Source organism: Cryptomeria japonica, chromosome 8 (genome assembly GCF_030272615.1).
Source record: "Cryptomeria japonica chromosome 8, Sugi_1.0, whole genome shotgun sequence".
Taxonomy (NCBI): Eukaryota; Viridiplantae; Streptophyta; class Pinopsida; order Cupressales; family Cupressaceae; genus Cryptomeria; species Cryptomeria japonica.
The window spans coordinates 446,703,917-446,716,296 of record NC_081412.1 but is presented as its reverse complement, the minus strand read 5'-3'; the positions used below and the strand labels follow the sequence as shown (position 1 = coordinate 446,716,296).

General features: G+C 37.7%; 1 protein-coding gene across 1 annotated transcript in view; it reads left to right on the top strand.

Moving 5' to 3' along the window:
- The window catches only part of LOC131052557 (probable envelope ADP,ATP carrier protein, chloroplastic), a 163,511-nt gene extending 151,377 nt beyond the window's left edge, over window positions 1-12,134 (top strand). The window contains exons 9-10 of the mRNA XM_057987144.2: window positions 11,528-11,606; window positions 11,714-12,134. Coding sequence (XP_057843127.2) covers window positions 11,528-11,606; window positions 11,714-11,822 — 188 coding nt within the window. The 3' untranslated portion in view covers window positions 11,823-12,134. The remainder of the gene's footprint in view (window positions 1-11,527; window positions 11,607-11,713) is intronic.
- Window positions 12,135-12,380: the final 246 nt, after the last annotated feature.

Sequence of the window (12,380 nt, the reverse complement as noted above, 5' to 3'; positions counted from 1 at the left end):
TGCAAATGTTTGTATGCAACCACCACACACCACTTGTGCTCTTCAAGACTTTTTTGAGGAAGGAATTCTGTGTATTGCTATATTTGATAAATTAAATACATGAAGTAATAAATAATATGACTGCATACTAGATACAGGAGTAAAATATATCTTTATTCGCACATGAAAGTTTTACGGAGAAGACCAAAGATGGTCGGCTAAGGATTACGGTTGATCCAACTCTATCATACTCCCTTTATGTACACTATATTTAAAGAATTCAACAGTTGCCAAGAGGAACATAACCGTCAACAAACCAATGCTTATAACTACCCGAGAGTGAAAGACAACTTAATACGAACAATTAATACATTGTCGGATAACCAATATTATTGAACATAACAATAGACATTGTATGTTGACATCACCCCCTCAAAACGAAGTTGTCTTCTAGAGAATGAGTAAACATTAGGTAATATTTAGGAAGACCAATGACAAGACTGTAGACAATGACTTGTACTATGGAAACTCAAACTTGTAGTATATTGGAAAAATCAACTGGGGGTTTAAGGGCAATGCCCTTGGCAAGGTCAAGGGGTAGTGCCCCTTGCAAGGGTTTGGGGGCAGTACCCCCAATGGGGTCGAGGGGTAGTGCCTTTGGCGGGGTCCCAGGGTAGTGCTTAAGGCATGCTCCTTGTCGGGATATAGGTTGGGGTCGAGGGGCAGAGGCCCCCACTGTCAAGACCAAATTAAGACCTTCAAAACCACACAAAACTCCATGGCACATATCATTTTCGTGACTTTTTAAGGTGCCAAAAATAATGCCGATGAAGCCAGAAAATATAGATTTCATGTCAAAATCATGATCCAGTCGTGCCAACTACCCTAGAATCCGTACAATATGTTGTGTCGTACTTTGCCAATAATGATGCAAAACTTGTACATAAAAGCGATGCCAAGTCTCCCGTAAGACAGGTTGAAGGATACCGTATGGATGAAGGATGTGAATGCCATACGAGAGCAGCAGGGGTTTGTTGTACGACCAATAACCGTCATATGGTAATACCAAACAATAGTCATCGTATGGTGGGCAACTTAGGATGCCGCATGGATAAAGCAAGGATGTGCTATACAAAGCTACAATGTGACCGTCGTACGCTACTCAGCCGTAAAAAAAGTGAAAGAATGATGTCATACTTTGCTTGGCCTTATGGGGAGTGCCAAAAGGTGTCGTATTGGATGTGCATAAAGGTATCGTATGGGATGTGTAGAAAGGTTCCAAAAGGATTGTTGTTGCCATACCTGACCAAGTAACTATACGGTTGTATATTGGAAAGGTTGTACAATGAATTTATGCAATTTCCGTATGGATGAGTCGAGTCACATTTCCAAATTTTGGTGATATCGTACGGAAGGATGAAGCTCTATCAATGCAAACTGTTGTACCATGAAGCTCGTCCTGCCAAGCCCTACACTCTGCCAAGGAGTATGTTGTCGTACGATGTGGAATGGAGTCTGTACGGATAGAGTCCATACATTGAAACAAGGAACCTATACTATGCTAGTTGTCTTTGCCAATAATGAATTATGATGCCTTTGCCAAAAAGAAGAACCATACTCTCGTCGAGAATGAAAATTACTATGTGGACGACGGCGTGGAATATAAAGTGGCGGAAAGTAAGAAAATATCTTTACTCTTTTTAATTTTTTAATATTCCACTTCAATTTTTTTATTTTCTTGCGCTTTTTTATTCTCCCTTCACCTTTTATAATTTTTAGTTCAACCTCTCCAATAATTGATCTTCTCGAGCCTTTGCAGTTTATTATGTCATCTGACTCTAATATTTTAACGACTCCTTTAAAATTTTTCACTCGCTGGCTCCCCTTTAAATTTTTTAATTTTTGTTGACTCCATTATATTTTGCTTTTTCTCATTTTCCATCTTCGTATGGTCATAGATGTATTGTCCATAACTTACATGCTTCCATTGGCTATTCTTCACAGAGAATTATGGCTTCAAGGAAATTACAAATTGACAAAACTATCTCATAGTCCTCCATTTGCGAGTGAAATAGTCCATCCAGGGAACTTGTCTCATCTTTAGAACAGTCTTCCAGCCCAAGTACCCCTTCATTATTGGGTTCCATGCTTTTCCTTTCTTCATCCATACTCGACTCTTCTTCTTCAGATTTTGATTCAGAGGATGCCAATTCCTTGCTCACCGCTTGATTTCTTAGGTCAATGGTGTACTTCCTCCCTTCACTCTCAATCAAGAGTGTGTTCCCCTTCCAATTATGATTCGCCTTGGCAATAATCAACCATCCCCTCCTGAGGAGTGCATCTTTTGCTTTCTTGTGCAATGGGATGACTATGAAGTCCAAGAAAAAGTACTATCCTAGTCATTACCTTTTGTGCCATGAGTGTTCCCAACGGCTTAATGCCATGTTGTTTGGCACCAACTAAGTGGATGGTTGGCGGCCAGAGTGTTGGCTTTCCAAGAAATTTCCTAGTGTCTTTTGGTAGTACATTTACTTTTGAGCCTTCATTGAGGATGGTGTTTGTCAGCTTCTAACCCATTATTTCCATCTCGACGATGAATGACTTCCTCCCAATGCTCACCTTTAACACCATGGGATCAATGGCCTGGTTACCTTAAGATGATGGTTTCACTGTCGGTTCCTCTTGTGGCTAACATTGTTCTGGCCGACTGTGTTGTCACTGACTATATTAGTGATTGCCATATTTAATTGTGGCATAATTTGTAGAAGGTTTGTTACCTTTACAGGTATTATCATTTGTAGCACTTGTCGTACTATATTCTTCTTAGACTTTGATCGTAGTGGAGTACTACAACTTTATTGAAGGTTCTCTCATTTGCCATTGTCGGTTTTATGTCGGCTTTGGCTTCTTGGTGTCTCTCCTCCATATGGGGATCTGGGTACATTGTCTTCCTTGTTTGTAGCCTGGTGATTGGCAAGACTTCCTCATTCAAATCCTCCACGGCCAACATATTCACCCCTTTTTGCTTCGGAGAGTTGGTCTCTTCATGATTCCCTAGTCCACACCATTTGCACAATAAGTGTACGTTGTCTTTCTTATCTTGGCAGTCTGTTGCAAAGTGTCCCCATCTGCTACATTGTCGACATTGTATGATAGGACGTCTTTTGGAGTCTTACTGTATTTGATTTTGCCCTCCTTGTTGATTTCAATAACCGCCTGACAATGCATTTTGTGGTTTTGATGGAGTGGACTCTCCGTGTGTGAAGAGTACTTGTGTACTTCTAGTCTTCAAATTGTATGGACACTCCTTTATTGAATGACCCATCACTTGGAAAATCTCACAAAACATATTTCTAGGACAATTACCTTTCATGTGCCCCTCAATTTTGCACTCAGTACACCATAGTTCATTAGTTTCTTTATTGGTTCCTTTCTCTGCCTTCAATTTTTTCATCATTCTCATCATATTCTGTTGTAGGGCTTGATCCATTTTGGATTCTTCATTGCTACTACCTTCAGTGCTCTTGTTGTTGTTTGACTTCCTTTTTCCATGAGAGGATGTTTTAGATTCGCTCTCCATGTCCATCACTCGATTATATGCATCATTGTACGATGATGGAGCTACCACTTTCATTTTCTTTCTCAACGAAGGGATCAAACCCTCGATGAACCAATGCTTCTTCAATCCGCTGACTGATTGGTTCTCTAATATTACCAACAATTCCTTGAGCCTATGATTGTAATTTAGTACATTCTCATGTTTCCCTTGTTTGGTGTTGTAAATTTCAGTGATGATCTCATTGTCATCCTGTAGCATTTTAAACTTTGCCTCAAATGCCTTCTTCAATGCATCACAAGAGACTGTGGTTTCATTCTCAAGTTTTGTAAACCACGCAATGGCTACACCCTGTAGTGTTGCTAGGAACGCTCTTAGCCAATAGTCTTTTATCCATCTAACCGCTTGCTATCCATATAGTCTCAGACATCTTGCAGTGCCTCGTAGGATCTTCTGACCCATTCCCCTTCTTTGACAATTACTGTTGATCCACATTCGAACTTGCCAGAGGAGCCACCATATTTCTCGCTTGCTTACTCCCTTGTGTGGTCGCACTTGGGTGAACTGTTTTGACCGCTATTTTTCGATGCTTTCCTTGCACTCTCGACAATACACGTGTCTTGTACATGTTCGCCTCTGGCTTATCCAACACTTGGGGTACTTTCAAGCTTTGATTTGTTCCTATGCTCCCACTGTTTGGTGGTTTGCAGTTTTGATCCTCTAGTTCTCGGTTCCCCTAAGATGGATAGATGGCGAAATATGTGTGTGAGTTCAGGATTTCCCTCTTTGTACTACTTGTCCAATGTTGACTGTATGGATAGATTGCCTGATCATCCTTGGATTTTCCTCAAATGTATCTCGTAATCTTCTTTGTTCTACAATCCTTACAGATTGCTCGATTGCTTGGTCTTGACCACCTTATGGCCTCTTCTCACCTTTATTGGGATCTTAGGGCATGAACCACTCAAATTTGACCCAATTTCTTTTAAGGCAACAACGACAAATGTTTATAGCTATATCTGATAAATTAAATACAAGAAGTAATAAATAAGATGACAATGCATATCAGATACATGAGTAAAATATATCTTTATTTGCACATGATTTATTACAAAGAAGAAGTCTAGATATGTTCAGCCAAGGATTATGGTTGCCAAGAGGAACACAATCGTCAACCAACCAACGCTTATAACTACTCGAGAGTGACAAACAACTTAATACAAACAATTAATACATTGTCGGATTACCAATATTATTGAACATAACAAAAGACATTGTACGTGTTGTGACCTTTTCACACATTGCCCTATTGTAGATGGGGACCCCCTCATTTTCACTCACCTGATCGTTTGCTCTAGGTCTTTTGGCAGTATCTTTGTGTCTCTCACAATTTCAAGTGTTAAAGGGGAATGCAAATAAACTAAACATCATCAAGACTAGAACATCATCAATTTTAGGGTTTCTGTCCTACTAGTTCTGAAAGAAGAGGCGTGTGATCAAAAGTGTTTAGGAAGGTGAAATTCGTCTAAGGGAAGTTTTTTGAAAAAGGCTTACTAGTGAAATTTGAGTGCTTTTCATGAACTTTCTATTTTTAGCAGTGTCTATTTTTAGAAATTCTATTTTTTTAGCAAATTTCACTGTCTCCAATTGGCCTAATTTTGCATTTGGACAAACTTCCTATTTTCAGCAAATTTCACTACATCTCCAATTGGCCTATTTTTGCATTAGGACAAACTTTCTATTTTTAGTAGTTGCTATTTTTAGCAAACATGTGAACATTGACTGTAAATGGAGCAAGTATCTAGATTCAAGTCGGGTAGTACGAAGATGAAATGCAGGGTTTAAAAGGGATAAGTGTAGAAGAAAAATCCGTCCTCCAAGCTAAACTGCATCCATGAGGATAAAATTCTAATGACGGAGGAATTTATCGAAATGGAAAAATCCTCCACAAGCATCAAATTGCGCCTAGGAATGCAAATTCTCCTCCTTCGAGGAATTTTCCACAAGAACAAAAATCCTTCACCATGCCTAAAACCCACCCTAGGAAGATATGAAACGTGGGGCAATAAATAATTAATATTTTAATGATTTTGGGGCATGGGGTCCACACATGGAGAAAATTAATTAGTTTTTTTTGAACAAAATTGATTAACCCTAAATGAAATTGATTGTCTTCTCCTTTGGTTGACCAATAAGGTGAAGAGGTGTGAATTCAAGAGGCAAAATTACCTATAAAGGTAAGTTGGTAATTCATTTTAACCTCACAAGTTGGAAATTCACAGCCAGAAGAGCAGGTGACTTTGGAGAGAAGGGTAATTTGGAGCAAATTTGACCAAGGTGTTTTTTCTTCATTATTTTAATTTTGGAATTCCTTCTTGGAAAGGTTATTTATTTATATTTTTTGGAATTCCAGGTATGCAGTCATTCCAACCAAAACCACACTATAGACTTGCTCATTTTTCCTTGTAGTCAAGAATTTTGAATTTGTATTGCATTAATCCTTGTGACGTCAGATTAAACCATAGAATGGATTGATAAAATTTCCAAGTTTAAAAAGGAAAAAAATTTAACATTATTTATCCTTGGAATTCTAGGAAATTGAATGGCGGAAGTCAGGGTCGTAGCTGAGTCCAGACATGCACTGATCAACAAGGAGATGAAAGGATTTTTTCCCGAGTCCAAAATTCTGTCAAAGTGGGAAAATGTTGGTGACATCAACTTCGGGACGTTCAAAGTAGAAGATTTTAGGTAAAGGATATTTGGGCATGATGGCGTAGTTCCTTTAGCATTGGCGCGAACTATGGTCTTGAGTGAAATCATCCATGTAGCTGGATTTCCTCCTTCCATCTAGTGTTTAGAATTGATCATTGAATGCATGAAACACTATAGTCCAGAGAGAAGAAGGATTGCAACTCTTGATGGCAAGTTACTGGCTAACCTCACTCCAGGATCCATCTCAGAGGCATTTGGAATAACCACATACTGTTCCATGGACTATAAGAATAAAGAGAAATCATTGAAGTTCTATCATGAAGGAGCAGATGAATGTGTAGCTATTGTCAACTGCAAGTGGATGGAGAAGCCTAAGCCTCATCATTCTGAACTGCCCAAACAACTCATCAGAATGGACTTCAACCAAGAGTACAATGATTTGGTGGTCTTTATGAACAGACTCATGGGAAGTCAACATGCCTATGCCTATGAACCTTGGATATTCTTCTACATTGCAAAAGTTATACGGGGAATTAGAGCTATAGACTGGTCCAGATTGATAAGTGACAACTTGGATGAGCAGCCAAGGAACTTGGAGCAAACTCGTTCTTTCTACATGAGTTCATACTTAGTCTACTTGATCACCAGAATTCAAAAGTATGATGGACTCATATGCCAGGGATCAATTGGACAAGGTGAAGGAAAGTTCAAAGTATATGAATGCTTTCCTCAGTTACAATTTACCAACACCATTCATTATAGGAGAGTGAATGATGCATTTTCAATGCATATTGTTTAGAGTCTACAAGGAGGTTTTCACAAGAGGTTATTCTCAGAGGCTAGAAAATTGGTGGAAAAGTATGGTGCATGGTTCATCCAATTTCCAAGGTTCATGTATATCAAAGTCCAAGGGTTTGATGGCAATACTCTTCGGCTACTAAGGTACCCAACAAATAAAATAATCCTACTAGAGGTAACAAGACAGTTGACAATATATGACAAAATTCAAAAGAAGAAGAAAAAGCAAGGATTATAATTTTCCTTCATCATGGGAGATGCATATGAAGATTGTCCGTCACTTTCACCAACGAAAAGTCAGTTGAGGAGTTGCAGTTCTATGAGCTCACCACATACATAGCAAGGGCAAACTTTGATCCATATAACAAGATCAGGATGTCAGATGGTTGGAGATGTCGACATAGAGCACACCTGGAAGATTATTGGGCAAATGCCAAAGATGATTTTGAGATTATAAAAAGAATGTTTTTGAGACTGCTGCTGAAGCTAGTGCGAACGTGTGAACTCTTCTTAGTGCTTGATTAGTTAGGAGAGGATGAAAATAGAGTGCACCCACCAAACATTGAGGAGGAAAAAGAACAAGCTTATTTTTCCACCAAATTGGACCAATCTAGAGATATCCAATCTTGACGCTTTGACAAGACAAGTGACTAAAAGAACCAAGATCTGGATTGATAGGCAGGTTAGTAGATTCCAAGCCCTAGGTATCCAATTGATATATGATTTGATGGGTGATCTTGAATCACGATCCACTTAGGATGGAATTACTGAGGAAACGTAGGATGATACAGATGAGCATGAACGGGGCCAATCGGAAGATAATAGTCAAAGGAAAGGCAAGGAGATTGCTGAAAGTCCAAGTTCAAGTAAGGCAAAGAAGCAAAATGCACCAAGTAAACGACCAAAATCGAAGAAGCAAAAGACAGTGACACTTTAGCCACCTCCAAACAGTTCTCCAAGCATAGAAGAAGTGGACCTATTTACAGGAGAAAAGATATCTCATCCCAAGAATGAAAGCCAAATGGAGATGGAGTCTAATGTACCTGACAAGCAGAGTGTAAATATTTCCATGGAACCTCCCCACCAAGAAAACGTTGAACAGGAATACCGTCAGGATAATGATTTGAACATCATGGATTTGTTTGATCAGCATGATATGACAACGGAATTGGAAGGCTTGGGGGACCCCAATTTTCCCCTTCCCAGCAAGGATTTTCTTGAGGATGAAACTTTGCCAGGTTAGCATGAACAAATGGAAGTGCATAGTTAGTCGTCAAAAGTACCAATGTGGCTAAAGGACTGAATGAGAAAAGATCCAGAAGAGGATGGTGATCCGGCGATAGAATTGGAAGAACTCCTTAGTCGGATAAACAAGCTAGAAGAAAAGAAGACAACCAAGAAGTTCTTTTGGATGATAAGAGGAAAATCAGGATCAATAATTTTACATGTTGCCATTCCTAGAGTAGATAAGACGAGGGATGAGATCACTCTAGGAGAGTATGATGTAACAGATATTGATTTAGGACCTACTTCAAGAACCCAAGCCATTGAGGATTTTGATGATTCCACTCAAGCATTGAAAGATCAAATTAGGAAATTGGAAGAAAAGTACAAGAAGCTGAAGACTAACCATAAAGCCTTAGGTAGATATGTGCAATGCCTAATGAAGCCAGTTGGATAGGAAGATGAGACATTTGTTCCACCCACCGCCCTTCCAAGGGAGTCAATTGAAGGCCTTGAAGAAATAAAGGTGATTGCTCAGGGAACTAAAGAATGGTTGAAGAAAGTTCACAAAGAGACGGATACATTCATTGAAGACTTAGTGCAGATGTATAACATAATTTTGGCCATCCTTAGTTTAATCCAGGACATTGATCACGCTTGGGAAGAGACTCATATCTACCAAGACAAGACTATTCCACGCCTAGGAGCATTGATGGATATTCCTCGAGACACATTGATGGAAGGAGGAGTGATTAGGGAAAAAGAAGCATATGACTTCTCCAAATGGTACTGCACAGTGATATCAGGAAAGGAAGCCTTCGAGAAATCAAATGAAGAATCAACATGGCTAAGGAGGATACTCAATGAAATTCAAATGGAAATCCTCTGCTCAACAAAGGCATTGTTTATGGAGGAAATGGGAGATAAGGAGATGACTACTGATAAATTGAAGAGCAAGGTTAAGGAACACCTTTTTATTGACATGAGTTCTTTCTCGGAGAGTCGCTTGGATGACATTTCCATATTCATCAGTTTCATGAACAAGATTCAAGTCCTCAAGCCAGCATGGGAGAAGACTCTCAGCCAGTGTGAAAAGGATACAACAGTCATGGAGTACAAGCATGAGATTGCGCCATGTGTCTCCGTAGATGAACTCGAGATAGTGATGTCTAGGTTCATTGAATTTGCCAACAAAGAGAGAGATCAAAGACTTCTAGATGATGAGTTGTTTGTTACTTAGTTGGCATCGAATTATTGGTTCCTTACTCTAGTTCTTTTTGCATAAAAGGTGGTCATTTACTTTGAAACCCTAATTAGGGTTTTCTCTCATTGCCTTTTGAAAGCCTATATAAAGGGATTTACCCCCCTCATTTGTAATAGGGAGAGACATTGTGAAATTTTTTCTAAGATACTATCAAGATAATAATAATTCATTCATTGGTTCGTTGGTGAATATTTGCGTTATCTTGAAGTTGCATGGTTTCCTATCCTTCAAAGTAAAGTAGAATTTATTTATTTCAAAGTTGTTTAGTGAATGAAAGATCTGATAGTGTTGATTACTAGTGAAATCCCTTTGCTCATATCTTTGATGAATAAATGATTTCTTTTCATTGTGCAAGGTTAACTGATCTTGTTTTTTGTATGTTTAACTTCTACCCTCAAATAAATATCATTCATTCTAATGGCATTTATTTAAGGTATGAAAATAATAAGCACAACCTTTGAAGATTGCACCCACTTTGTCTAGTTGTTTCTTTTGGCGAACCTAAGTGTGGTTTGATTTCACCCAATCATTCACCGTCTCTTGAATTCTTAGAAGTAGAGTAGAATTCCCATCAATAGTTGTTGACTACAAATTCCCAATCATTAACCGTCACTTTATTTTGTGTTGGCGTGGTCTAAGTCACAGGATACGGCGATTTTCATGGATGAGGTTCGAATTTAATCGAATTTCAAACTTCTATAAAAAAAATCGAATTTAATCGAATTTCCTCTATAAAGCACTGCTATCCGTCTCTAAACACAACTCAGCTGGTCATGGGTATTCTTTGTATATGCTTTGTATCTATTGGGTCATGGGTGTCTGCAACTGCTGGGTCGCCCTCGGATTTTCTCCAACAAGGGTAGCTATTCTGATAATTTATTAGAAGTATGCATATATTTAAAAATAAACAAAATTATAGAAGGTGAATTTTATCCAAATTTTTTTTTGAATTTTTCCCTTGTCGAATTTCATCCGATTTTCATGGCTGTCAAATTCGAATTCGAATTCGAACCTTGTGACTTAGGGTGTGGTCATAAAACACCCATCAATAGTTGTTGACTACAAATTCCTTAAATGAGTGGAGACTAAATATGCTAGCTATTACATTATGAGGGGATAAATCACCCCATAGTTTGAAGTCTCCCGAACCCAAATTGACTATTCGCTTTAGAGGAGTCTATTTTGATTGACGATGGTTTGTGAAAAGGGCGTATAGGTATTTGAAAACTGCATACCGATTTTTGCTTATATATAACAATATTATAATTTATTAATATAATATAATTACAAGGTTGTCAAGAGATTGGTAGTGGTACCGAAAATATTAGTATCACAAAACAGAATCAAATATGTTCATTTCCAAGATTCTAAGACGTCTCCACGTCCCAGTCCTCAAGGTGCATCCTAGGGGGTGTCTCCTTGCAACTATGTATAATTATAATAAATTAATATAAATAATAATATATAATATTTTAATATAATAATATATTATAATTAATTGTCATAATATAACTATAACATATTAATATAATATAATAATTATATTATCCCAATATAATAATATAGGATTTTTTCTAATCCCACTTTTTCCAGTTTAAATCCAGATTCAAACAAATTTATACTTTTCTTTTGCCAAACAATTTTTGCTTCCATGCTATATACTGCCATTCCTTGCTGTCCCCAAAAAATAACCTACTGGACTGCTGTACCCAAAATGCGTCCTAGTGTCCCTTGCTGTACCTGTCCTAGAAATGCCATGGAACATAGACTTTGACACCTAAGAATTTTGAAAACACTACAGATATGCAGTTATTTTCCTATCCGCATTCTGGAGAATTGTTCTATTTATAATTGTTTAACAATTAGTCAAAACATAAAATTAAAAGTATTGATGGTTAATATGTATTTGGCCTTTCCTTTTGATTGTTTTATGTCTAGAGCTTAAAATAGGTGAAATCCTTTGACATTTTTGCTTACTTTCTTATGTTTCCTAGGTATTATTGCACGGGATGGTGTTATTGGAATGTACAGGGGTTTTGTACCCAATGCTCTGAAAAATCTACCAAATAGCAGGTATACTGGAAGACAAATTCCAATATCTTTGTTTTAATTGCTGACTAAATTAAAGACAACCTCTTTTTCCTCTCCTAACCTGGATCCTATTATGATATATTTGGCAGCATTCGTCTCACTACATTTGATACAGCAAAGGCTCTCATCCAAGCAGGTACGAATGAACTTGAGAAGATTAGGAATGCAAATCGCGAATTCATGGAAGACATACAATAGTTCACCAGATATTGAATTCTTATTTTTTCTAAAATAAAAATGGCAAGTGGTGCGCATTGTACAAAACTCGGACATTTTTATTGGAAGAGGGATATAATTCTCTTACAGAATGCTATTTATATATGCTTTAGTGCATTATATTTACCTGTAAAAGCATAATTTAATAACAGTTTTCTCTGGAAAGAAAATGTAGATCTTTCCAGATCAAATGCCCATAAAGAAATGGGAATTTTTACCCATCCAGTACCTCACAATTATTATCGTGGAGGTATAATGAGTTTCGATATTTCATTATAGAAAAATGATTGTTAAGCTTGCTTCCAGCAAAAATGAGCAACAATATATTTGTCTTGCACTCCTTAAATGATCTGTGGCTCTTGGAGAATCTAATTGGTACATAAAATGTGGTATGCCTCAGTATTCAGTATTATCTTTGAATATAGCCTTTGAGAATGGTAACCTCCATGTTTTTCATGTTGAACTCACCCTCTTATTTTTACTTGGTTAAGGTGCATCAACTTATCCAGACAATATTTAATCCTAATTTTGAGAAACTAG